Source organism: Phaethon aethereus (assembly GCF_964289735.1).
Source record: "Phaethon aethereus genome assembly, chromosome: 5".
NCBI lineage: Eukaryota > Metazoa > Chordata > Aves > Phaethontiformes > Phaethontidae > Phaethon > Phaethon aethereus.
Window position 1 is genome coordinate 25,635,200 of NC_138579.1, and position 27,746 is coordinate 25,662,945.

Genomic DNA, 27,746 nt, shown 5'->3' on the forward strand with positions numbered 1-27,746 from the left:
AACAGTCCCCAGAGAGCACCCCTCAGGAATAATTTGGGGTGGGTAGTCTGCAACTTCCAGGGGGACAAAGGCAAGCAGAACAACATTGGCCACTTGGAACTCACCCAGCACATCAGATCTGACCTCCCTGACACAGGGAAACCTTAGTGTCCATAAAGCAGTAGGGGTAATGACTTTATGTCTTGTTCTAAAACCCATCAAATCCACAAGTCCAGCATTCCTCACTTCCAAGCCTTCATGATGCTGCTGAACCATGACCCAGACAGAAGACATTGGTCCAATACCAACCATGAAGACCTCCTCTCCAGATGGCAATGCCCAGACTCAAGCTCATTTTGGCACATGATATTGGGAAAACAAAAGTTCAGTAAAAGCAGGCTTGGAAACCCACTCTATCCTCTAGTCCTGGTTTTGCAAATCGCCCATTTCCAACAAAATGTGTGTTGGCTTACAGAGAAGCACTATACGGGAGCTGTTAGATTTTACTATTCAGTTGCCTGAAAGAAGAAAAAGAAATGGCCTCTGTTGGCCTATTAATCTGTCATAACAAGAGTCTTCATAATTAATTTGTCCCTAACAGTTGCTTTGTAATGGTAGCAAGAGAATATTTCAAGAATGGCAATTACCTCTGGTGTCAAAATGATGAGAAAAACAAATGTTCAACCATCAACAAAATGCAGTGCCTTATCCACTCCCACCCGATGGTGGGTGACAGCACTGCACATCAGAATTACAGTGCAGTTAATTACTAGGCATGTTGCAATGGAGAATTCATTTCCCCTCTTGAGATGAAATTTGTCGAGCAATGCAGGTGGAAGGAGGGACATCTGCCACCAGGATAGGGGTTGTGTGGGGAAGTGGTCTTATCTATACATTGTTTCTTCTTTAATTTACTACACATACATCCAACAATTATAAACAGCGAATACTTTTTTAAAACATTTAAAGGAACCTTCCTTCATTAGCTACACCATTTCAAAGATTTTGCAAAAAGACAAGAGCTTGACTTCTTTGTTGTTGCTTTATTTAAATTTAGTATCTTTGAAATAAAAACCACATGCCTGCATTAGGCTTTCAATACTAATATGAAATACAGTGGGTTTCTAGGCTGTAAATGGAAGAATTCCTTGGGCTGTGAGCTCATCATTTCAGCACGTTACGGAACCTGACATCTGACTGTTTCTGGAGCAAGATTTCCAGGAACGAAGCTAAGGCATGCACAGTCTGGAGCTTGTCTGTCCAGGTGAGGACCAAGCTGTGCCAGTGCTGGAAATCCTACTCCAGCAAGGGACTGGGAAGAGGAAATCTGCTGGCTCAGCTGCCATTGACCCAGGTGTGCAAAGCCGCAGCCTGGGAGAGCTGTCCTGCCTGGGGCTGGCGATGAATCCACCCAGTGCCTGGGTCTCAATTTTCTCAGAAAACTAAGATTGTGGCAAATCTTTGCCACGTGAGTTGCTAATGAATGTAAGACCTGGTAGGGTAAGTCTGTACTCAATCTGACAGCAGCACACCGGCGGCCAGGGTTGAGGCAGCCAGGGCTGAGACATCAGTGGAGGGAGGTAAGGGCAGAGCTGGGGCACGCTGCAGGAGAATCGGGAGAGCAGGAAGCCCATTCAGGCCTAGTACAGGATGGCAGCACAAGTGAACAGAGAGGTCAGCTGTGCAGGGCTAGCAAGGGAAGCTGTATGCATTCAGAGGTGCAAGCATGAAGCTGTTTCTGCCTGCATTTTGCTCAGTCCCAAGCCACATTACCAAGCATGTGCTACCCTAAAATCAAAACATAGGTTTGAAAGAATCAAACATCACCCTTACTCCTGGTAGAGACTCAGTCCCTAGCCTGTGGCCTCTGGGGTCAGTGGAGGTCAAGGAAAGTTGCAGTTGACCTAACCCTGGTATAGCTCTTGGGAGCCCTTCATGCGCATCAGGTTGCAGATAGCTCTTGTCTTCAAGCACACAGCCCAGTACAAGCACCAGCTTGGAATGAAGCAAGCACAGTTGCAGCTAACAGCCTCGCTGTTTCTCACTCCACATCGCTCAGGAGCCATCATTTTATTATAACCATGTTCTCCAGTCAAGGATCACCACGCCGTATGTTGTCAGTGAATAACTCCCAATTGAGACTGCCACAGCAAAACTTCAGCTTACTGCAAGAAATAGAAGCAGGGAAGCTGTCCTGGAGAGGAAGAGGAGAGACAGAACAGGCGATACCAGAGCACTCCAGAGATGAAACAGCTCCTGCTGGGCTCTGGAAACGTCCAGCTGTGCTGCCTGACTGTGAACACAAAGGACAGGGCCCAAAGGGAGGAAAGTGTATCTTCCCTACTTCTCTTCACATAACAGTCCTACGATAAACAAATGGGAGTGAAAAGCCTGCTGCGCTTCAGCAACCCTGCAAAAAACAACTTGTGTTCAGAGCAGCCCTACAATAACAAACAGGCTGCACAGTTATGGAGTTCACAAGCAACTCTGAACAAGTACATTTTCAAACAGAGACTTGCAGGGCCAGTAAAGACATTTTAGGAGCTGCAATTCTGCTAGAGACCTTTTCTGTGAATTTACCTCTAAATTCAGCAAAGCTGGAAAGACAGTAAATGGGTTCAGGCTTGGCAGGAGGCATTTCATAAAGCACTGTGCATATGAGTATATGTGCAGGCTCACATGCACATTCATTGTTAAAGTGGAACTAGGAACAGAGTGGAGGCTGTATAAAGATGACCCTTGTCACTATGTTTATCTGCTCCCTGTGGGCCCCTTCCAAGTCACATTAGTTCAGTACACTGACAAAAACAAGTTGTTACTGGTGTCAGACCTGCCAAGATGTTGCTGCTGCAGAGGAAGGAGCAGCACGTTGCTCTGAATGGTGCACCATCAGCAGAATTTGCAGTCACTGAGACAGGACTCTCAAGTTAAAAAAAAAAAGAAAACACACCAAAAAAAAAGAAACCCCAAACCAATTCTATGGGACCAAAAGTAGGCTTAACTAGGCTAGCAGTGAATGTGATTACTATCTTGGATTCACTTCTCCAAAGCCATCTTTGAACCTTTGACTCTATTTTGGAAGTGGCTATTTCAACAGAAGCACTCACACCCTGAACACACAGGCACACCTCTACAGGCAGACAGGTATGCCTGTCCAGATGTACAAAAATGCAGACACATGCTCATGTTAGGAGACTTCTAGGGCACCTGAACACCCTAGTCAATAAAGAGTAGCTTCCAATCCTGGCACTGAACTTTATATTTTGTTTTGTTCCTAGACTAGATCAGCAAATGCTCCAACTCAAGACAAACATAGCTTCCTTTTTTCCTAGTCCCCAGGGTTTCCTCAACCTGGCAGAGTCCTGTCCAGCCATGGAGCACCGGATGGAAGAAGACAGCAGAGTTCCCTTCAGAGACACCTTTACCTCAAGTATGCAAACAGGATGGTCCCCACATAGGTAAAATGGTTTGCCTGGAACCCACTAAGATGCCTTCAGTGTTGCCAAGAGGTCCAGAGCAGTGTTTGCAAGAGACAACCCACCACAGCAATTCCCTTAACACTGACTTAACAGACTAAATGAAGACACTGGCTTGACAGGTAAGATAATTGTGTGCTACCCTCCAGCACACTCTTTTATCAGATACACTTTGGGGAGAATGTGATAAGGTCACTGGTTTAGCAGAGCAAATCTACAGTATTCAGTTCTGCTCTGAAATTCCAGCCTGGCCTGATACATGAAATACCCTCTGCATGCCACACCAGTCTTTTCACCTCTGTACTCCTAATTTGGGGTTCTTCAAGCTGGTGTTTCATTGCAAGCTGACTACAGTAATCTTAGAAAGTGAAACAAAATCCACAATATGGATCTTGTTAAGGACTCAAAGGACAAAGAAAACAACATTTGAGAAGGCCAGTTTGCCATTGCAAGTACTGATGTGTCTCTGTTCCCAAATGAATCTTTCAGGTACCTATTTTTCCTAGTCTCAGATAAGATTATTTAAATTCTCAAGCCAGGCATCCTCCTATTTTTTAATAGGTGAATGTCACGGTTTAGCCCCAGCCAGCAACTAAGCACCACGCAGCCGCTCGCTCACTCCCCCATGGTGGGACAAGGGAGAGAATCGGAAGAGTAAAAGTAAGGAAACTCATGGTTTGAGATAAAGACAGTTTAATAAGTAAAGCAAAAGCCGCGCACACAAGCAAAGCAAGACAAGGAATTCATTCACTTCTCCCCATGGGCAGGCAGGTATTCAGCCATCTCCAGGGAAGCAGGGCTCTATCACGCGTAGTGGTTTCTTGGGAAGACAGATGCCGTAACTCCAAACATCCCTCCACCCCGTCCTTCTTCTTCATCCCAACTTTATATAGCAAGCATGATGTCCTATGGTATGGAATATCTCTTTGGTCAGCCTGGGTCAGCTGTCCCAGCTGTGTCCCCACCCAGCTTCCTGTACACGCCCAGCCTTCTCACTGGCAGGCCAACACAAGAAGCAGGACTGTCCTTGACTAAGCAACAACTCAAAACATCAGCACGTTATCAACATTTTCTCATCCCAAATCCAAAACATAGCCTCACACTAGCTTCTGTGAAGAAAATTAACTCTGAAACCAGCACAGTAAAGCACTGTCCACCTCTCAGCTCTACTGATTTTACAGGTGGCCTCCAACAACCAAGTCATATAAATGGGCCAGTAGTTCAAGGCTATACAGTCCTTCATTAAGAAAACATGAGAACTTAGGGCCTGATCCAAAGTCAACAGGGCCAGCCTTGAGTTACTTACAGTGGCATCCTAAGCAATTCCTGCTTTCTTTTTGTTTCCTTTCCTCTTTACACAGGCATTTAACTCCCTGAGAAACCCTATGTGCATATCCACTTGCACCACACACATCTAGGGTGAAAATCTAGTCAAATAAATATCAACCATGAGCTCTTCAAAGAAGATACCATCTCTTGCCATATCTCTTGACTTCGCACTGCCGAGTGTTCATTTCATATTGGGACTCAAGGTGAACACTAAATAAAACAAGGTTATTTCTTCACTTTCCATTTGCTCTTTTTATAGTGCTCCTCATGGTGCAAGCTCCTTGCAGCCTACATCCTTCAAGGGCTTCCTAATGGTTTCCTCACTGTACCGGTTGAGATGTTCTTCAGATATTCCTCTGGCTATTATGTACCTCTTCAGCAGCTATATGGAAGCAAAGTAATGAGGTCTTCAGGGACTCAAATGAAAAGGGATAGCCCCACCTGGAGGAGAGAAGGCTAAATGCTCCCAAGGCACACAATTTCACTCCTGCTGGGGAGCGGCAAAATGCAGGACGACTTAGGCAAATGGTGTGTCTGACACCTCGCACTCACACTCTTGGAGTGAAACACTTCAGGGACAAGGGTGCACAGCCAGGAAAAACAGTGCAATAAATGAGGCACTGCATCTTTCCCCTCACTTCTCTCCTCCTTCCTCCTCCAAAAATGTCACAGTGAGCTGGCCCATCTCTCTGAATAAATCACTGCAGATGACTGATGAACATCCTGTTTTATAGGCACACATCCCTAAAAAAAAAAAAAGGACTTTCTTAATGCTACAAAATTAAAACCTAGAGATGCTGTGGCCATAATGTTCAGCTGACACCACTCCAGAAAGCAGAAGGAGGAAAAGGAAGTGTCTTAATTATAAGATCTATTTTACAGCTTGTTGTGTGTTTTCAGTGCAAAGCTTTCATGCTTTATGTGTTGGCAGGAAGTTTGCTAGACAGCAGTGCTCAAATGTAGAGTCATCAAGCCACCAGCTGGCCCTGCTAGTAGCTTTTTTAGACTGCATTAGTGTCAACCATGCCTTTTAGATGAAGAGATGTCCTGGGGACCACATAATAGGGCAACCTAACATGATCAGCATAGGGACTGTGGATGGGCTGTGAAGCTCTTCACCTCTATTACTGGTTCCCATTTAGCTTGTTGACAGAAAGTCACTGCCACCTAATGGCTATTCCATGTCTCCTAGAGAAGTTCATTTGCTTCTTCTCGTCCCAGTTCACCACAGGTTGAAGCACAGGCAAAGAGAGCCACCACCACACAGACTGGCTGTGGTGTATAACAGTCCACAGTCTGCATTCACAGTTGCCTTTTTGAAAGAATGCCATGGAGGGCTCCTGGGGATTTCTCTCTGCAGATGCAGTCCATTTCCATCATGAAGAAACTATTTTAGGACATCATTTGCTATTATTTAAGGCATACAGTGTTACTGAATCAAGAGGGAAGTCCAAAGACACAGGCTACTTCATTGGTCTGAACTATCCAGAAACTGTAGGTTATTTTTTAAAAACACATGCACACGTACACCCACTCATTTTCTTTGACAGAACCTTCAGTCGGGCAACTTCACTATGAGACACAGCTCGTTTTGAAAACACCCACCCCACCATGGGAAGCAAGCACAACAAACTCCAGGAATAGGCTCCAAGGAGCAAGAAGAAATCTTATTCTGTATAATGATGGCACAAGGTTACACCTTCCAAATATTTGCACAGATACTGATAGCCCAATAACCAGGAGTTTGAATGAGAACATCCTCATTCTGCTCTCAAAAGGAGGAAAGTTAATTAACCTCCCCAAATGGCTTTTCCCTGACAAAGCAATTCTGTAGCAAACGAAGTTAATTCAAGAATGGATTCCCACTGTCTCCCAAGACACCTTAATCACAAATCCTTTCTCTCCTTGCTATCTCCACTCCATTAAAAAAAATACCTGTATCCATTCACAGCAGTAACCTTTTGTCTTTGTGCTGGTTTTGGCTGGGATAAAGTTACTTTTCTTCATAGTAGCTAGTATCAGGCTGTGTTTTGGATATGTGCTGAAAACAGTGTTGATAATACAGGGATGTTTTAGTTATTGCTGAGCAGTACTTACACAGAGCCAAGCCCTTTTCTGCTCCTCACACCACCCCACCAGCAAGTAGGCTGGGGGTGCACAAGAAGTTGGTGGGGACACAGCTGGGACAGCTGACCAAAGGGATATTCCATACCATATGATGTCATGCTCAGCATATAAAGCTGGGGAGAAGGAAGTGGAGGAAGTTCGGTGTGATGGCATTTGTCTTCCCATGTAACCATTACATGTGATAGATCCTGCTTTCCTGGAGATGGCTGAACACCTGCCTGCTGATGGGAAGTGGTGAATGAATTTCTTGTCTTACTTTGCTTGCGTCCGTAGCTTTTGCTTTACCTGTTAAACTGTCTTTATCCCAACCCGCAAGTTTTCTCACTTTTACCCTTCTGATTCTCTCTCCCATCCCAGCGAGGGGGAGTTATCAAAGCAGCTGTGTGGGGTTTAGTTGCCAGCTGGGGTTAAACCACAACGTTATCATACGCAGGAAAAGGGCAGACACCCCAGGAAAGGATTCTTAATTCGGGAAAAAGATCAAGTTACCTATGTGGTCCACCCACCAGTGGTAAGATGCAACAACCACTGGGATGGACATAAACATGCTTGAGTGGTCGGGCTTTATCCCTGCTACAGGCAAGGGCAGGAATGGAAAAGATAAGACAACTTTTCTCTTGACTGCTGCTAAGGAAGGGCTGTGAGTGCCATCAGGAATGTGGATTCTTCTGTCTCCTGGCTGATGGGAGAACCAGAGAGAGGCAAACCAACCCCAGAGACACACAGTGAATTTCCAGCTACTGCTTCCTGCCTCATGGAGAGTAGTAAATACACACCCAGTCTGCTGGCCATAAAAAGGTGCTGAGAAGTGAGTGGCTGAGCGCATTAGCATCAAAAGCAGCCCATGAGGGACAGAAAAACAGAGTAAGATTGAAGCAAATTCCTTGGAGCTAAGTGGGAACCTGGCTAAAGACCCCTGGGGAACACATTTCTTTCTTAATCTGCTTTGCATTTAATTGTTTCCTAATGACTATGTCCCTGTTTGGCCCCAACAGGCTTAGGGACTGGTGCTGCCACGGAGGCTTGCCATCTCTCATCTGAGGCTGTGGGTAATTTAGAGGTTCCAGTTTAATGGCTGACTGGGAATCCATGGAGAACGAGTTAAGCGTTATAATTTGCACTGGAGTAGCACCCACCAGCATGCTGAGCACCAGGAGGAGATGCACAGAAAAAATGTTTTTCTACTCCCAGCTGCAAGTCCATCCCAGACACACATGCAGCTGCACCTCCTCACCAGAGACAGAGGTACAGCAGCTGCACCCAGACCTGCTGGCGCTATCTGCAGTCACAGAACCACCAAATCCCTGCCTCACAGAATCTCTGTTCTAAGCACAGCACCAAAAGTGAGGCTGGAAATCAGTAACCAATTTATACACATGCTTAAAAGGAAATTCCAAACTCTCAGCATAAGAAAAGGAGGTTAAGCCGGCCTCACTCAAAAGACAGAAAGCCAAGAGAATACAATGAATGGCTGAGAGCACCAGAGATCTATCCAGGACAGAGGCAAGTAGAAGCAACATGTGGATAAGTATCCTTCGTACACAACACTTACTTGGGAGGGGCATTCACATCCTCTTGGCCCCGTCCAGTGACTAACCTTTAGTACCAACTCCAGTGAAGGAACTTCTTAGAAGTCATTCTGAGCTAGTCTGATACCAACAAAATCAGCTCCCACAGTGTTAAAAGAGCAGCAGGATGGTAAAGACTTGGTTGCCATCCACTTAGAGCTGCACTGAGATACAGGGTTTGCCACGCAATTGTCCAGGCCCAAAAAATTCTCCCCTGCCAAACTGATGCTCTGCTAGCACAAGCACTACAGGGATATTGCTGAGGAACTGCAGTAAGCAAGCCAGTAAGTCAGCTTCACCAGGGGCCCAACTTAAATGCCTCTATGCAAACTCACATAGCACGGGGAATAAACAAGAGGAGTTAGAGACATGCACATGCCCACAGGGCTATGATCTTACTGGCATCACAGAGACGTGGTGGGATGGGTCCTATAACTGGAGTGTTGGAATGGAAGGACACAGGCTCTTTCAGAAGGACAGGCAGGGGAGTCGAGGAGGGGGTGTCGTCCTCTATGTCAATGACCAGCTGGAGTGCATGGAGGCCCTCCTGGTGATGGATGAGGAGCCAGCCGAGAGCTCCTGGGTCAGGATTAAAGGGAGGGCAGGGACAGGTGACATTATAGTAGGGGTCTGCTACAGACCACTCAATGAGGAAGACCAAGTTGATGAGGCCCTCTACAGACAGGTAGGAGCAGCTTCACATTCACAAGCCCTGGTCCTCATGGGCAACTTCAACCACACCAGTATCTGTTGGAGGGATAAGACAGCAGGGCATAAGCAACCCAAGAGGTTCCTGGAATGCATTGATGATAACTTCCATCTCCAAGTGATAGAGGAACCAACAAGGAGAGGTGTTATGCTGGACCTTGTTCTCACCAACAAAGAGGGGCTGGTGGGGAATGGGAAGCTCAAGAGCAGCTTTGGCTGCAGTGACCGTGAAATGGTGGAGTTCAAGATTCTTAGGGCAAGCTCACTACCCCCGTCTTCAGGAGAACAGACTTTGGCCCCTTCAAGGATTTGCTTGGTAGAGTACCATCAGATAAAGCCCTGGAGAGAAGAGGGGCCCAAGAAAGCTGGTCAATATTCAAGGATCACCTCCTCCAAGCTCAGGAGTGATGTGTCCCAACAAAGAGAAAGTCAGGCAAAAACACCAGGAGGCCTGCATGGATGAACAAGGAGCTCCTGGACAAACTCAAACACAAAAAGGAAGCCGACAGAGGATGGCAGCAAGGACAGGTAGCCTGAGAGGAATACAGAGAAATTGTCCAAGCAGCCAGGCATCAGGTTAGGAAAGCTAAAGCCCTGATAGAATTAAATCTGGCCAGGGACATCAAGGGCAACAAGCAAAGCTTCTATAGGTACGTTGGTGATAAAAGGAAGACTACGGAAAATGTGGGCCCTCTCCAAAGTGAAACAGGGGACCTGGTTACCCAAGACATGGAGAAAGCTGCAGTACTCAATGACTTTTTTGCCTCAGTCTTCACCAGCAAGTGTTCAAGCTACACTGCCCAAGTCACAGAAGGCAAAGGCAGGGACTGGGAGAATGAAGAACCACCCACTGCAGAAGATCATGTTTGAGACCATCTAAGGAACCTGAAGGTGCACAAGTCCATGGGACCTGATGAGATGCATCCATGGGTCCTGAGGGAACTGGCAGATGAAGTTGCTAAGCCACTATCCATCATATTTGAGAAGTCATGGCACTCCAATGAAGTTCCCACTGACTGGAAAAGAGGAAACATAACCCCCATTTTTTAAATGGTGAAAAAAGGAACACCCAGGGAACTACAGGCCAGTCAGTCTCACCTCTGTGCCCAGCAAGATCATGGAGCAGACCCTCCTGGAAACTATGCTAAGGCACATGAAAAATAGAAGGTGATTGGCGACAGCCAACATGGCTTCACTGAGGGCAAAAGGTGCCTGATAAATCTGGTGGCCTTCTACAGTGGGGTTACTGTGTTGGTGGATAAGAAAAGAGCAACTGACATCATCTACCTGGACTTGTTGCAAAGCGTTTGATGCTGTCCCACATGACATCCTTGTCTCTAAATTGGAGAGACATGGATTTGATGGATGGACCACTCAGTGGATAAGGAACTGGCTGGATGGTCGTACTCAAAGAGTTGCAGCCAACAGCTCAATGTCCAAGTGGAGATCAGTGATGAGTGTCGTTCCTCAGGGGTTGGTATAGGGACTGGCGCTGTTTAACATATTTGTCAGTGACATGTACAGTGGGATTGAGTGCACCGTTAGCAGCTCTGCCGACAACACCAAGCTGTGTGGTGCAGTCGATATGCTGGGGGGAAGGGATGCCATCCAGAGGGACCTGTGCAGGCTTGAGAAGCAGGCCCATGCAAACCTCATTAAGTTCAACACGGCCAAGTGCAAGGTCCTGCACATGGGTGGGGGCAGTCCCAAGCACAAATACAGACTGTGCAGAGAATGGATTGAGAGCAGTCTTGAGAAGAACTTGAAACTGTTGATTGATGAGAAGCAAAACATGAGTTGGCAATATGCACTTGCAGCCCAGAAAGCCAACCATATTCTGGGCTGCATCAAAAGCAGCATGACCAGCAGATTGAGGGAGGTGATTCTCCCCCTCTATCCCCTTCTCGTGAGACCCCACCTGGAGTACTGCATTCAGTTCTAGACCCCCCAGCGTAAGAAGGACATGGATCTTTTGGAGTGAGTCCAGAGGAAGGCCCCGAAGATGATCAGAGAACTGGAGCACCTCTCCTATGGGACAGGCTGAGACAATTGGCATTGTTCAGCCTGGAGAAGAGAAGGCTCTGGGGAGACCTTATAGCAGCCTTCCAGTACCTGAAGAGAGCCTACAAGAAAGCTGGAGAGGGACTTTTTACAAGGGCATGTAGTGATAGGACAAGGGATAATGGTTTTTAAACTGAAAGAGGGTAAATTTAGATTACATATACAGAAGAAATTCTTCACTAGTGAGCTAGGCACTGGAACAGGTTGCCCAAAGAAACTGTGGATGCCCCATCCCTGGAAGTGTGCAAGGCCAGGTTGAATGGGGCTTTGAGCAACCTGGTCTAGTTGAAGATACCCCTGTCCATTGCAGGGGAATTGGAACTAGATGATCTTTAATGTCCGTTCCAACCCAAACCATTCTATGACTCTGTGAACCCACAAGGGTTGTCACTGTCAGGCTCAGTGGTGGCCCTGCATAACACCTGCCAACAGCAGGACAGGGCTCCACAGGCCAGCAAGTTTTGCTGACTCATGCTATGCCAGCACCTACTTCCTCCTCTCTATCTCCCACCTCATTCCTCTCCGCGCAGCCAAAGGCTAGTGCTGGCCATGCCACAGAGTCCTCTTGTGTCATGGTGACATGCTGTGCTTGCCACAGGCTCTGCCACGCACGGAGGCTGACTCAGCCAGTCTTGGCTGCCAAGCAAGGAGAGCGCAGGGAGAGCACAGGGAGAGCATAGCTCTGTGCAGCGCCAGCAAAGAGGGCCCTTTCTGGCTGCCTGGGGCATGAATTGACAAACCATCAAAACCTGCATGACAGAGGTTAATGAAGCCATGGAGAGACACAGCAAAAGGTCAAAAATTTGCAAGGACTGCTGCAAACTGCTGCCAAATGACAAACTGTCCACAGCACTGATAAATGCATAACTTGGGTGCTGCTCAAGAAAGCTACAAGCAGCCCTTCTGCAAACCAGGTTTCAAAGGCATGTGGTGGAGACATGGGCAGATGGAAAGTGAAGCTCCAGACTCCAACACATCTATCTTCAGTTTTTGCCATGGCATCAATGCCACTCACCTGGGATGAGGAGCTACAATAGAACAGCTTAGGATCTTTAGACAAGAGAGGATGAGAAGAAGCCCAAGGCAGCCTCTCTGCAAACTATCCCAAATACTCTAAGACTATATTGATGATGATGTGGATTTTCTGCCAGAGGAATACTAAAGCATGCTGGAGTCCAATGCCATTGATTTCTACCTGGCCCACTGCTGTTCCCAGCTTTAGTGTCCCTCTAGCCTGAAAGTCCCTAGAGAGCACCACCTCATGCATTACAGCCACACCAGTGGCCTAAATCCTACATGCACTAAGAAGAAAAATGAGGTTAAAGACCTTACTTCAAACATACTATGCAGACTGGCCTAATTTTGCACAAGCTATATTTCCCACTCCAAAGAGACCCTGAGCTGGAATAGCAGAGACACCCTGGCTACATACAACACATACACTCAAATAAAACTCAGTGTCACTCACAGCTCAAGGTACTATAGGGCTCTAGGCTGGAATGAAAGGTGCAGCACAGGACTGAGAGGAGCAGTAGGGGTGCTTTATCTTACTTCTCACCAGAAATTCTTTTTCTATTCATGTTAATTACTGATATCAAAACACAACAATATGCAATGAGATGTACCTTTCTTTGCCCAAGTCTGATTTCTTCAGAGATCTGCAAGCCTGATTCATCCCTGTTATTTCCCCTCCAACACACTCCTTTTACTTAAATCCCTCAGCCTTCATGTTATGGCCATTACCAACCAGTAAGCAGGTTATGAAACCACTGCCAGTCCCCTCCCAGCAGCTGACATCCACACAGCCAGTCTGGGCAGCAAAGAACCGGTGACAGAGCCCAGTCGCATCTTATCCCATACACCAAGAACCTGAATTTCTAATGGACATAAGTGAGCACTGGTTGCATGAGGCTACTCCTGATGAGGGATATTCTCCATTGGGTAATGCAGATCCTGCAAGAATCTTATGTAATATCCAGCACAGTTTGCCTCTGCTGTTACCAATTTGGTAGAAGGCATATTGAATTAAGCTGAAAGCTTGATGATTTGCTTTACAGCAATGGCTTTGGCAACACACCCGTGCCTTGCAGTTTCCAAGGAATGCAGTCTAGTGCTATCACCTACCTGTGATTTGAGGAAGTCATACTCCTCTGATCCATATGGGACGCTCCGAAGGGAGGTGAGGTAGTCATAGGTGATAACTGCCGTCTGCAAATGAAACCAGAAATGTTGAGCAAGCTCTGCAGTTATCCTGGATCACAACAATAAACCTTTTGTTAGGGAGAATGAATGTAGCTTAAGTTCCGAAGTTTTGGCTCCACAGTGGAGTTTACAGTAACAGACTCATAAGAAATTAAATTAAAAAATTTAAATTTCAAAGAACATTTATAGAAAGCAGTGCAGGGACCTCATTGATATAGCTATTAAAAATAGCCAACACTTGGCATTCCTATACTACCTTCTATTCAAGAAGTTCAAAGTGTTTTCATAAACTCTGTACAGCACCTTGCACAGCAGACTCCAATTCTCTGTCAGCTTCCACAACAGGGTCTCTGCTGCTAGTAATAGAAGCCATAAAGACTCTGTTTGTGCCCCATCAGTTTCATCTTCATCTTCACCATGCTTCATCTTCACACCTCCACCTGCCTAACCACACTGCTGCCTAGTGAGCTCAGTCTGTGGAGGTGGTTCAGCAGGGAGCAGAGTGACTGAAGACAAGCTCACCGATTAGCACAAGCAGTGGTACTTTTGGGCATATTCAGCTGCACAAAGGACTAGAGGGCTGAAGGGTCAGACACCCAATTACAAAACAACAGTATGGAGATCCAGCTAAAGCTTATTAGCTAGACATAGCCACAGACAATGGAATTAGATTCCTAAGTGCCTTAATGATTTCTGAAAATGGATTTAGGGTATTTCACAATTTTACCTTACAACTAAAGTTCCTCTCTTTCCACAGCCAGCAAACAGAACAGAAACACACAGGTCGCATTCATAAAGTTTACTTGAGGGGAGAGAAGGGATTGTATATTGTCTTCAGGACATGGTTTAGGGGACATGGTGGTTTTGGATTAATGGTTGGACTTGATGATCTTAAAGGTCCTTTCCAACCTAGTGATTCTGTGATTCTGTGATTCTGTGATACCTAGATGAACCTGTCCACTAACCTGTCATTTGAATTCCAAGATCCTTGCCATAAAGAACCATTTGCAAAACTCAGATCTAAAGTCATATTTCCTCAAACCTCCCCACTGAAGGGGTAGCATCCCATTCTGGGACAGGATACTATCCCCCGCCTTTCACCACAAACACGCCTAGTAAGAGCATAAAGCACAGTCAGTATAACATGAAACCCAGGAAGGCAACAGGATCAAATCTGACTTGAGACAAAGTTGCTGGAACTGGCAATAGGGAAACAGTCAAAAGCTCAGACATGTATCAAAGAGGGGATCAATCTTGGAATCAGTTACAGACAGACCCACTCCTTCCTTGTGGAGGTTAGGTTTCTCACATTTCTTGTTTTCCAGACCAGAAATTGAGCTTTTCAGGCTCTCTTGCCCATGGTGAACTTAGGAGCTACACAGATACACAGAATCACATTCAGGAGAAAAATTTTCAAAGCATCTTCCCAATCTGAAAAAACAACTTTGAAGTGGAGGGAGGTTCAAATCAGCCTTGCATGAAGGCTTGAGTTGGTTCTTATTTTATCTCTGGTCCATGAGGATAATTATCACCTCCAACTTGAAAAGAAGCAGCTAACAGATTGGCCTGTATTACAGAGGAAGAGGGAATTAATTAAGCGGTTGCTAATTACATCGTAATCTTAAACACTAAATTAGTATTATGATGATCCTGATAGGCAACTCTGACATTGCCAAATCCCTGATAGTGTCTGAGATGTATTCCAGTGACTGCACAGAACGTTCCTTCCACATACCCAAAACAGCCGGGATACCCTCAAAGAAATGCTCTGCCAGGTTTCTAATTTTACACAGAAACAGAACACAGAAACTGTCTGAAACATGATGCTGTCCAGGCCATTGACTTCATCCTCATCCAAGACTAGTGCTGTCATTCATGTTACAGTGTGAGACTGAATCTTGGAGACAAAAAGACCTACAAGATCAACCAGTCCCTCCCCTTACAAATGTCAGATTACTTCTTTAACTGATCCTGTATCCAGTCCAGTGTTAAATGTCCCAAAAGCTTGGGCTTTCACTTTGTATCAATGAATTCTCAACACCTTACACTCTTCCACCACACCTCAACTATCCTCAGATCGCACCAGGTCATGGCACAATGCTCCCTCTGAATAGTTGTCTGCTAACACATAAGCAAGAACCAGTTCCCTAAACTGAGGCCCAAGAAGAAATTTTCTGCTAGTTCACTTCATCAAGTTTCTTAGGAAAGTCTGCAAAGGACTACTGAACCAATATGCTTAAAATACAAGCAGACTCAAATCTTTCTAATCACACTCATATGAAATCTGTCCAGAGTCCTGTAGTTCTAGGTCAGGTTTCCTGACCTCCATGTGTTCTTTTCTCCAGCCATTTGTTTTGGGGTTTTTTTGTTTTGTTCAACACACCATAACTTGTCTTAAATTTTTGTGTCTTCTGCTGCTAAGCTTAGCTCTTAAGGATTACAGCCTCTTAATTACAGCCTGCTTTTGCCTGGCTATCGTCTGATGATAGAATCAAGCATCCCAGTAAGAAGCCTGGGCAGGGCTAGTGTGAAGGACCAGACCCTTTAGATCTATGTACATGTCACCAATATCCAAAGTCGCTTGTTTGCTACAGAGTCTAAGCTTTTATTTACAAAACCAGCAAGCCCAAGAAGCTGAGCTTCTTAGAAATGAACATGTCTAATTGCTCTGTTGGCTTCACCCAGTCGATGGCTAAGGAATGAGAGCAGTCCAGGCTGCCAGTGCTCAAATGAGAGCTGACCTGTGCCTTTCCAACAAGGAGCAGACCCCAACCTGGGAAGGCAGAGGTCACCGGTGCAGCAGGACTAAAGAAGCAACCTAACCATATGCAGTCCTATATAGTAGAGGGAACAGAGAATTCAAAGGGACAGAAAACAGGTGTTTGAAAAAGTATATAGACACACAGATATAAATGCATGCTGCCATCACCTACAGAACACTAGCAGCATGTTTTTGGGGGTCACTGCTTGCAGTTATAGGTGCAGAACCCTCTAATGCATTTAGGAGCAGGGCCAGTGAAGTGCTTTACAGCCCATGACTTGTGACTTCCCTGAAGGCAGTGGACATGAAAGTCAAGTGTGTCTTTAGATTCACCAGCATCTAAACCAAAGAAAATCTTCTTTCCCTACTTCCTATTAATCAGGAAAGTAATCTCTCATTGTCACTCAAAACACAGACCAACTATGCAGCTTCATCACAGCACAGTTCTCACTTATTTTTGTCTTAAACAGAAGATAGCCACAAAAACCACTGGCTTCAAATAAGATTGAGAAACACCGGTCAAGCAGGCAGAACTCCAGGGCAGATTGGAGATCCCAGACAGCCTGGATAGCAGATTGCTCTCCAGCCACAAGAAGCTGTGTTTCCTCTCCATGCCTCAGTTTCCTGAGCAGTAGAAGGGAGAAAGCTGCTCCCTGCTACCAGGCAGCACTGCCTTATGGTCAGGGACAGAGCACGAAGCTCAGCACTTATTTAACACTTATCAGCTAAGAAGGAAAGATTACAGTTTGTATTTCTGCCCTCACCCTTTCAAAATAAACACTCATTTTTCACAATAGTTCGTGGTGCAGCTTGCACATATAAACAGCACAGGACCTGAGCCAAGCCAGAGAGCTTGTTTCTTATTGCATCCACCCTCAGGAGCTGACTCCAGGTAAAACTCATTAATGAAGTGCTTAAAAATCATAGAATATGCAGACAGACAGCTGCTTACCACTGGGGGTCTGTAAATGATGGGGATCGTGGCCTGAAGTGACAGATGTATAATGCAAGCGAGGTACAGGGAGATTGATACCCCCTGCAGAATCTCTGCTCTCCTTATTCCTGGCTGCTCATGGATTCATTAGTGAACATCCTCAAGGAGAAGGCTGTTTGGCTGGCAGTCTCCATTCTCAAGTTTTCTGGAGTGGTGATCAACACAAGGGTGAAATAGCAGTGATGCTAGGCAGATGTAGCATTTATTTTATAAATCTGGAAACTAATCCAATCTTAGAAGCACATCATCTTCTGTCCTCACTTTACCCTTACTTTGAGGATGATCCACAAAACACCTGCCATCCTCTCCCCAAATCTCTCATACTAAGGGTCACAGGGCAATGGCTACCGCGGCATAACAGTACAACAAAAATCCTTAAAACAAAATGTTCCAGTGTAAAAAATGGCAGATGCAGACAAGATGGTTCGAACTAGATCGCTGTTAAAGGCAGCAGGATACCATACCTGTGTGACTGACCTTGAAGGGTGGCTGATGAAGATGTGGGCCCAAAGTGAGCCCTTGCTCTGAAGGTCCCACCCTATCCAGGGAAGCAGAAACAATTCTCTGCAGCCCAGTATCTCTGTCTGTCTCTTCCAAAACAGGTAAACGACAGCTCTATTCCTTCTATGCTTTCATTTCTTTTCTCCCCACTGTGTCAACAACTTGTAGAGCTCCCTATTGACCTTGTGACTCCAGGAGCCAGCTGCCAATTGGAAATGCAGAGGGAAGGCAGGAAATCTCAAGTTCTTGTGAACTCCAATTCCCTCAATCAGCTAGGAATCTTCCTGCACATTACTAGGATGAAACTTACTGTGGCAATGGCTCGGCCCACACGAACAACTCCAAAATCATTGGGATCCAGGAACTTGTTGCCATACAGGTAGATGCCAGAAGTGGCTGCCACCAACGAGGCAAGTTTCAAGGCCCTTCGTGCCATGACTGATGAACCCTGCCAAGACACAAAACAGCAACTGTAACATCTGAGAAGGACATAGTGATCTGATGCCTACAGCCCCAAAGGACCTGACAATCCAAGTTTTAATTGCTGCTTTGCTAATGATGCCTTGGTAGCACTGTCCGCAGCCAAGAGCTCAAGTGATCACGCAGCAACTGAACACAAGCTCTGACTCCATTGCTATTCTAACTCAACAGTGTCTATGGGCCACAAACCCAGAAGTAACTTACTGTGCTAGACCTTGGGCACCCACAACAAAACATTTGTTCATGGTCCCAAAGGCTTTACAAATAGAAACAACAGGTGGACAGAGACAAGCGAGCATGTGCTCACCAAAAGTCAATTCTGATCACAGCAATAGGCCACCTCTCCACTGCAACTATTTCGAAGATACCACAGCATAGGCAGATTGCAAGGGGATAATAGAAGATATAAACAAGCAGGGTTTAAAAAGAGCCCTTGCAACACCAAGAGCACCCAAAACTTGTTGGAAACTCTGCCAGGCTAGTTGTGAAAGTGCCTCACTGCTGATGAGTAGTGGGAGAGGAGATGATGCATCCACAGAGGCTGTGTGCAACCCCAGAGGCCAGCAGCAGACAGCTGTGTACAGCGCAGGGGATGGGGGACCTGATCAGAATGACCATGAGACTTGTTTTCTCATCACCACCGTCCCATTCAAGTGCCAGGCAGGGACTGCAGTGGTAGAACGGACATCTGCAGGAATCAACAGCCTAATCCTGCTTCTGTCACAGGCCCAGCACAGGCGTGGGATGAGAGACTTCTCACTCACTTTTTCTCTGGAAGATGAGGGTGGGGAACAAATGCATTTCCCACACTAAGCACTTTGCAGCACTGCTTTCATTGCTTACAGTACATAAAATCGTGTAAACATGTTACATGTGATATAGATATTATGATTCTTTATGTGACTTTGGAGGATTCCGACATGAGAAAAATGACAAATCAGGTATATTTTTCTTTCCTTTCCCTTTGGCTTGTATTGGATAGAAAATATGATTGACCATTCCTTCTGTTTACACCACAAATCAAAAGGCATGGTTCGCCTACTCTGCAAGAGCTCAAGAGCACCCTTGACACAGCACACGCTTTTACCCCATCAAGATGGAGTCCACTACTCCTCCTACTCTTGGACTTGATTGAGAAACATTCCTACATCTCTCTGTGAACCTTTAGGGGGGTCAGGCTGGCTCGTGCCTTTTCTCTTGGAAGCCTTGTAACCAAAAAACACATGCAATGACACAGGTCAAGTCTTTCAAAAACAGTTCACAAGCACACAATCAGCAAAACAGGCTAATATAACACAAGAGACTTCTGTCCATGAACTGTAGCTAAACTTTATTATTTCCTTTTTATTTCCTTACAAGCCCTAGGTAACTTTGAGGCAGAAAAGCCAACATATATTCTGCCAATGCCAGTCAGAGCTGCCTGCAGCACCCCAGCTCCTTCTCCTGTCAGAAGGGGCAGCTGGCTGATGATTCCTCTGAACTTACAATCAAACTCAAGAGAAAATAAACCTGGCCCCTTGATCGCAGCCAAATGAACACACGCTTCCCCCAAAAAAAAGCTGCTCTCCTCCCCCTGCCTCACTGAAATTCTAGACATTTTAGGGCTTCTTCCAGGAAGACTGATCTCTTTTGTACACAAATTTCTTGTATCCTCTGTCACCTTCAAAAAAACTTTTTATGCAAAGTGTTTTAATTAAACCATTTCTGCTCCTTGTATATTTTTGTAAAATTTCATTTATTGGAAAGTGAAAAAGGTGCAAACAGTGCCTTTTTTTAACATAGAAAATGTGCCTCACTTTTTCATTATTTTTTCCTTCGTCTTCTTTATTACTAAAAGAACATTTACTTGAAAGCAGGATGCAAGTCCATCTGTTCTTGCACCTTATTCCTACCTGAAGCTATAATCTGCCTATGCTGTGGTATCACATCTATTGCCATACCTGCCAGCTGTACATCACGAACAGAAGATGGAAACTTTAGGTAGCAAACAAACAGGCAGAGCAGCTGAGCTCTTCAGCAACAAAGTCCCTGCTTTCATGCTTAATGTGTTGTACCAATAAAAAGAGAAGAATTAAAACCCCTCCAATATAAGGTACCAGAAATGAAATTGTCAGCAAACAATTTTATTTCAAAGTTTTGCATAAGGTGTCGAGGAGCCTTTTCCATGTACATGAGGCATTACAACACCCATAGGGGCATCCCAAAGATCTTGTCAGCTATGAAATTCACCTCACCGTCTCACTGCCTCTTGTTATTAAGGCCTGCGCTGGGGAATAAGCTCCCACTCTTCCTTCTCCTAGGTGAGCTGGCTTCTTTGACTTTCAGCCGACCGGGCGCACGTAAGGAGCCCCTTCCTTGCAGCCGGGCGCCATGCCTCTCCTAATCCCGCTCGGGGGCGCCGGAAGGGACCGGGGTTACCTGCGCTCCCCCAGAGCCCCCGAGGTGACACCCTCGAGGCCCGCGACCGCCACCTGCCCAGGCCGGCGCCCCGGCGCGGCCGCGCTGCCCGGGAGACCGCGTTCCCCCGAGGCCCAGGAGCGCCGACCATCCCCGAGGGCCGCCGCCAAGCCCTAACGGGGGCGATTCGCCCCCCGAGCCCAAGCCCGCGCCCGCCGCCGCAGCAGCAGCGCGGCCGAGGTCTCCCCGTGAAGGACGCGAGGGGCCGGCTCCGGCTGCTCTCGGTTCTCCTTCAGGCGTGCCGTGCCGCGCTTCCAAGAGCAGCGCCCGCGCCCCTCGCCGCTCCCGCCTTCAGAAACAACCCCGGCCCCACCGAGCCCTGCGCACCCGGGCCTGCGTGCCCGCGGCGGGCAACCGCCGCCTGGGCCCGCACCCCCGCGCCCCGCGGCACCAGCCGGGGCGCGGAGGGGCCGAAGAGCTCCGAGGCGCCCGAAGCCGCAGCGGGGCGGAGTGGGAGGGCAGCGAGAGTCCGGGTCCCTCCCCGCCGGACCCTCCCCAGCCTCCAGCACCGCGTCGGCCTCTCCGCCGGAGCATGGAGCCGGCACTTACCGCCTCGCCGGCACCGGGACACTTCAACTCCCGCGCGCCCAGCCACCTCCTCCCCCTCCGCCTCGCACATGGTACGGGCCTGCGCCGCGCGGCATGCTGGGACATGTAGTCTTCGGCTGCGGCCATTCGGAGCGGCCGGGGCACGGTGGGACTGCGAGGGGCGGCCCCAGGGCGAGCCCACATAGCGGCGGGGGGGGGGGGTGCGCACCGGCGGCCCCCCCGGCTGCTGTAACGCCTCTGCCCCAGGTGCGGGAGTGCGCGCTGCTCCCCCTCGTAGTTACGAAAGAGGAGGTGGACGAGCAGCACCCTCCGGTTCAGTGCACAACAGGTAACGCAATCCGCTTTATCAGCGGGACTCCCAACCTGCCACGGCTGCCCAGGTCTTCTGTGATTTAAAAAAAAATCTCAGGCTTTATGATATTTTAATTGGGTTTCAATGTTTGCTCACTGAAAGCCCTGCAGCAGGGAAAAGATACATATATATGTATGTGTGTATGCATATATATATCCAAAACCATGAGAGAGGGTAGAAATGCCAAACTCGGTATCAGGGCATCCCCATTCTATGACTATGAGAGGTGCTGGAGGGGCACTGAGCCTTTTGTCAGCCAGAAATCAGAACTACTCTTTAGTGAAGGGTGTGGGTTTGGCCAGGGCACTATCAACATTCTGCCTTGTGAGTCTGGCTATCGCAACGCATCGGGATTAGGTGTGAGCGCGGTTGCCCACGCAGCCGTAGCACGTGGGCTGGCAACGCCGTGTCTGCTCCCTGTGCTCTCACCAGAGTGCTTCTGCCGACAGTGATGAACGTGTTTGTCCTGCTCCTGTAGAACACGAAACAGTGTTGTCCATCGTGTGGTCAGATCCTCAAGCAGCATAAATTGGTAGCGTAAACTATGCAGCTATACTTTGCTTTTATCATTCGGTGAAATGCACACATGGTTGCCTAATATCAGCTTATACCTAAGGGTATAATTCCAAAGGCCAAAGAGATGTGTATCATAAATATCTCAGAAACTGCTGTTCTCCTTCCAAGAGAATGATCCAGTACAACAACTGCGTTCATCAAGAATAAAAGAGCTGTTGGCAACAAGGAAAAAAATTGCAGAAATTAAAAAAAAAAAAAAGCTTTCTCTGCAGCTAACCTCTAGCTCCTTACTATAAGAAATGAAGATGATAATAAATTTTATCATATTCAAGGTTCAATGCAAAACCAATCTCTTCACCAAAGTCTTCTTGCAATAAAAACAAAAAAAGAGAAAGAACAAAGCAGAGAATGAAAAAAATTGTTGCTGAATCATCATAAATATTGTAAGAGATTCATATTGCTTGGAGCAAATACCTAATTTGACAGTAACTCACTTGAAACTTGGTGTTTCTGGTTGAACTTTTCTCCTATTGTGAAAAGAAGGAAACTCAATGTTGGTTTCGAGTCAGTATCTTTCTGATAAAGAGAACCTGCAATTCAACACCACCAGGGAACCCCCATAGTGGAAAATTTTAAGTATTTGGGACAGAGTTAAGGACACGGCTACCACAATTAATCCTTACTACGTTAAAAGGATGCCAGAGACCAAAACCAGAATGAGACCAAAAAGATCTTAATAATTCTTTGAGAGTTAAAGTTTCGGACAGGATTCAGGAAACACTGAAACAAACCCAGGAATGTGTCACCACACTGTGTTTCCACGCCTATTTGCAGGGATACAGTTGCACCCGAAAAGATAGAGACAGGGCAAAACGGGATCTAGAAACTCTCAGATTACAAAGCAAAAGGTCTTAGCCTCTAGGAGAAGGAGTAATAAAACAGAACATTGTGCTCAAGGAAAGATCCCGATGACCAGCCTCTCTTCCAGGACGACCAGGTTTTTCATCCAAGCTCTTGCAGAGAGTGCTGTAAAGGTCACCTGTCCACCTTCTCCCTGGCTGTGGGACAGTGGTGTATTAAAGGTTTTCCTAAAAGGTCAAATTAATATTGGGAATATTTGCTGGGTACTCCATTTGTTTCCAGCTGGCTTCGTTTCCCTGCTTGTCCCCCGCAGCACACATTAACATAAATGCCCGCACAAGGTGGGCTTCCTGATGAAGCAGCTACAAGTTATGATGGGCAGAGTTAAGGGTGATTACCCTGCCAGCACACTGAGGATACAGGGCTCACATGGCCAGTTGCTGCATCAGCCTTATGATGGCAAAACTGGCTACAATCCCACAAGTTTCCTTCACTTCTCGGACAGATGGGAGCTTTTGAACTGATGGGGTGCAGTGAAGCATCCCAGCTTAGTCCTGGACCATTACGAATCGTGTAGGAAAGGCTATTTGTTGGAAGAAGGCTTTACAGTTTAGAGGGTGATGTTAAAAGAGGAAGAAAATAAAAAATGAGGGAGATGCACACATGAGGTACTACTAAGAAAACAAGAGAGAAATGAGTGCAGGCTGAACAGAGTAACCACTCTGAATCACAGAATAAAATAACCTTAGAAATATGGGGAAAAGATCTACTCCTGTATCTACTACAGCCTGTGGAAGTTTTGCTATAGATTTTTGTGTTTGCAAATTCATGACCTCCATGGCTCAGGCTGATAACGGGCTTAATAGCAGGGTACCCATTTAAAGCTGCTGGGTTACTGCATATAAAAAGCCAAAATAGAGATTGTAACCTCAGCACAACCACTGATTCCTGATCACAGCTTGCTCCTTCTAGCCAGGATGCTTAAGACTGTGGCCCAGGCTATCAATCCCCTGCTCAAGCCACTAGATCACACACATTGGCAAAGCTACCAGCAAAGGGAGCAGGTCAGTATCTGATTTTTGCTGGCCTCTCCTGGAGGCTGATTCAGATTAATTCTGTTCCTTGCGGCTCTCAGTTAAACAGGCTGATGCTGGGTCCACTGCAGAGAGGGGATGGAAAAAAAAGAGGCTTTTGCAGGATAACAATGCCATGTGCCGACGTGCAGTGGGCAATTATATAACCAACACTAAATCTTTCTATAATTAGAACAAGCACCTAGTTAGACTGATCAGAGCTCTTTTGTGTAAGCCTGCACAAGGGTGCGCAAGAAAGAGCTCGGCTCAAAACGTGCTGGCTTGATTTCCCTTTCCCTTTCAACTGGTGAACAAATTAAATCTCAGATTACCCCAAATTGCTGTGAAAGACGAAAAGCAAAAAGCTTTTTCATTCTTATTTTTCATTCTTGTTCATTCCTTTTCATTCTTGTTGAAGACATTTGCATCGCAGATATGAATCTCATGAAATGCAGAAACCTCTCTTGTCTCAAGCACTGGAGCGGGAAGAGCGGTCAGACTGCCTGAACAGAGGACAGAAGGTCAGCACCTGCTCTTCCTACTGGGAATCAACTTCTTTTTATGATTCCTATTGATGAAAACCATGGAAAGATATCTGGAAAGTCTCACTGATACCAGACATTCCTCGTGTACAGGAAGAGGCATGGGAGGAGAGGTCAAAAGAGTCCCAGAAAGCAGGTGATCCTATGATTTTGTGGACCCAGAGAACTAGCTTAACAAGGAGACAGGAAAAGGTATGGGGAGAAATTGCTACCAGTGCAGTGGGAAGAACAGGTTGACACAGCAGATCCTTCTTCATTCTTCTAATCTGTCCTGCCATTCCGCGGATGGTCAGCAACAGAAATACTGAGGCAGATCCATCTTCTGCAGGTATAAACAAGTTCAGCTCTAAAAGTCACTGTAGCAATGCAGATTTATACAAGTTGAAGATCTGGCTAGCAGGCTCTCTGCTGCTAGAAAGCTGTATTTATGAAATATTTTCTGATTCTTTTCTGGTTAGTTCACGTCACCAGAAGAAATATTACAAATACCTCTGTATAAGGGTTGACGGATGTGCAAACCATCATGGAAGTCAGGAAGAAAAAGAACCTACCTGGAGCAAATTCCAGAAGGTAGCTTAACATATTCCACAGGTCTCTTGCCAGGCCAAACCCACCCTCGTTCTCGGTCCAACTTAAAATGGAGATTGGCAGATTTTGTCTTTCTATCAGCAACAGAAGCCTCAGAGCTGACTCTGGGAGCCATCCAACTTTAGAATAAGATCTTCTTACTGATCATATTGTACAGAGCCAGTATTTGGATAAGACAGCTCTCGAAACATGCCTGTTGCCCCATGTTGGTCAGTGCCTTCCAGTCAGTAGTGACCAACGTCTGAATGTGGCAACAGTACGTGATGTGCTGCTTTGAGAGCTGTGCTTTAGGTGAGCTGCAAAATCCACTTCTACTAGTATTTAGTGCCTTCAAGGCCTTTGTTCAACCTTGTTGCCCAGTTTCAGTTTAGACAATCACACACCACCTCCATAGCTCTCTCTTATAATTTCTGTTGGCAAAAAAATTCTCCTTCGCTTTGTTTGCTAAAGCTGTTGGTGGCTAAAGGATACTCCACTTCTCACAGGTCATTGGGAAGTGCTAGTGGGCCACCGTGTCCTGTGTTAAAAGATGTTTATCAGCTGGGAGTGGAATGCAAAACACCCTGGAGTCTGGAAGGTGTTACAGAAGTACGTGAGATGATTTTTGCCTATCTGAGAAAGTTTACTTTTCTACAAAGTATAACAAATAATAGAAATTATACCAGCTTCTCTTTCAGTCATTCTAGGTAATACAGACATTGCTTGAAGAATTTAAAGATTTTTACAAAAGCACTAATAGACCTTCTGATCTTTTCCCCCCAGCTATAATTATTCCTCCTGAATGTTGCCTGTAACCCATAAGGGGATGTAAAATGCAGAGCTTCCTGACATGGCTGAACCTTTCCATGTAGGTAAATCTCTTCTTTTTCACTGTTAACATCTTACCTGTGACATAATTTACCCCTTAAGAAGTGTAATTTATTTTGATCATTTTTATCCCACAATGTGCAGTGAGTATTAGGCATACAGATATCTGATATTAACAACAGCTTATTCCATTACTTTGTATTGTCATCTTCATTTGTTACAAGATCTTTCATGAACCATTTAATTTTGCATTTGCAAATACAAAAAGTGCTGAAGTAGATAAAAAAGGTGCAGAGGATTTACCAGCCTAAATCTACCCCAAAAGACTCCTTGTAATGCATCAGAAATATGTTCTCAGAACCAGTTGTGGTATTTGCAGCAAACTAAAAATGTCCCTGCTGGCAGCCATGCCAAGGATTAACTCCTCTGCAGAGCCTGAACTCCTTACTCACGAAACAGAGGATCATTTTAGTGTACTTGTGAAAAGTCATGTATGTGGAGACCTGATAACGTTACTGTCCAGAAACGTTAAGCATAAAAGATCATGGTAAAAATAAAAAAGAACTCATCCTTCCATCTTAGAGACAGAGTTATATTCAGGGAAAAAGTGTTTAAGGATCTCAGAACTATTCCTTGCCTAATGTTTCCTCTTATCAAAGCTCTGCCACAGCTGGCATCTTAGGACGATTACCAGGTCTGGTTCAGAAAAAGTCCAGATCTAGGAGATACATGAGATGCACAGAGATGATCAATTCACGGAGCCAGAAGAGAATATTAACTTTTCTTGTCTGTATATATTGTGGGACACTAAGTTTCATCTGGCTATTCCTCTATGGGTCCTGGTTGCTCCGGCTTGTAATAATGAAAGCATCTCTTCCCAAGAGACTTCAGCTTTGATTAGAAGATAACACGGGATGGAAAAGTGAGCACTCCCCACAGCTTTACAAAGGTTAATCTCTCTCATTGTTAAATATTTCTCCCTCATTTCTCATTTAAATTTCCTTAATTTCCACTTCCAGTCACTGGTTCTTGTTTTGCCTTCCTCTACAAGATTAAAGAGTATTTTCAGATCTTGCATTTCTAACTTGTACAGGTATGCATATGTGATGATCAAATCTCTTCTCAATCCTTTTACAATGAGCAAAACAAAACATGCTAAATGTCTTAATTTGCTTAGCCAGATCATTTGTCCTTATACTGTAATTGACAGTAAGTACAGATAAATGGAGTTTACCTCATTCTGGAGTTTACCTTATTCTAATCTGGCAATATAACATTTACATCTTAAAAGTTCACCAAAAATTGAGTTTACTTATTTTATTTCCCTTACAATTCCAATTAACACTAGCTTTATATTACCTTTGTAGTCTTTTAACCCTCTGCAATCTTCCAGCGTTGTTTTAAAAACTTGAACACCAAGACAACACAGAGTCCCTCTGCAGTTCACCATGTCCCTACTTTCTACATCCGCAGGCTGCACAAGGCTTTTTGTTACTTCATAGCACAAGAAATTAATGCTAAGCTGCTTCTCTCTCATAACCCTCCTGGATCTCCACCCATGTGGCGTACATCTTCAGGCACCGCACAGTGCTAATTCTTTAATTAAAACATCATGAGAAGCAGAAGACAGAAGTAATGGGAGGTGTACCAAGTCAGGTTCAAGGACAACTATGTGAATAATTTATTTCTTTGATCTGGTGGCTAACCTAACACAAAAAATAAATTGTTTTCCCACTTCAAGAAGAAAATTGGAAAAAAAACCCCACACAAACCAATCAAAACACCATTCTACATAGGGAAAAAAAAAAGTATTAG

The 27,746-nt window shown here is 45.7% G+C and overlaps 1 protein-coding gene across 1 annotated transcript in view; it reads right to left on the bottom strand.

The window, feature by feature from the left end:
• Positions 1 to 18,142, bottom strand: part of ADCK1 (aarF domain containing kinase 1) — a gene marked incomplete at both ends in the record, with an annotated part of 83,694 nt that extends 65,552 nt beyond the window's left edge. The window contains 2 exons of the mRNA XM_082001064.1: positions 13,373 to 13,456; positions 18,017 to 18,142. Coding sequence (XP_081857190.1) covers positions 13,373 to 13,456; positions 18,017 to 18,142 — 210 coding nt within the window. The remainder of the gene's footprint in view (positions 1 to 13,372; positions 13,457 to 18,016) is intronic.
• Between the last annotated feature and the right edge of the window lie 9,604 nt (positions 18,143 to 27,746).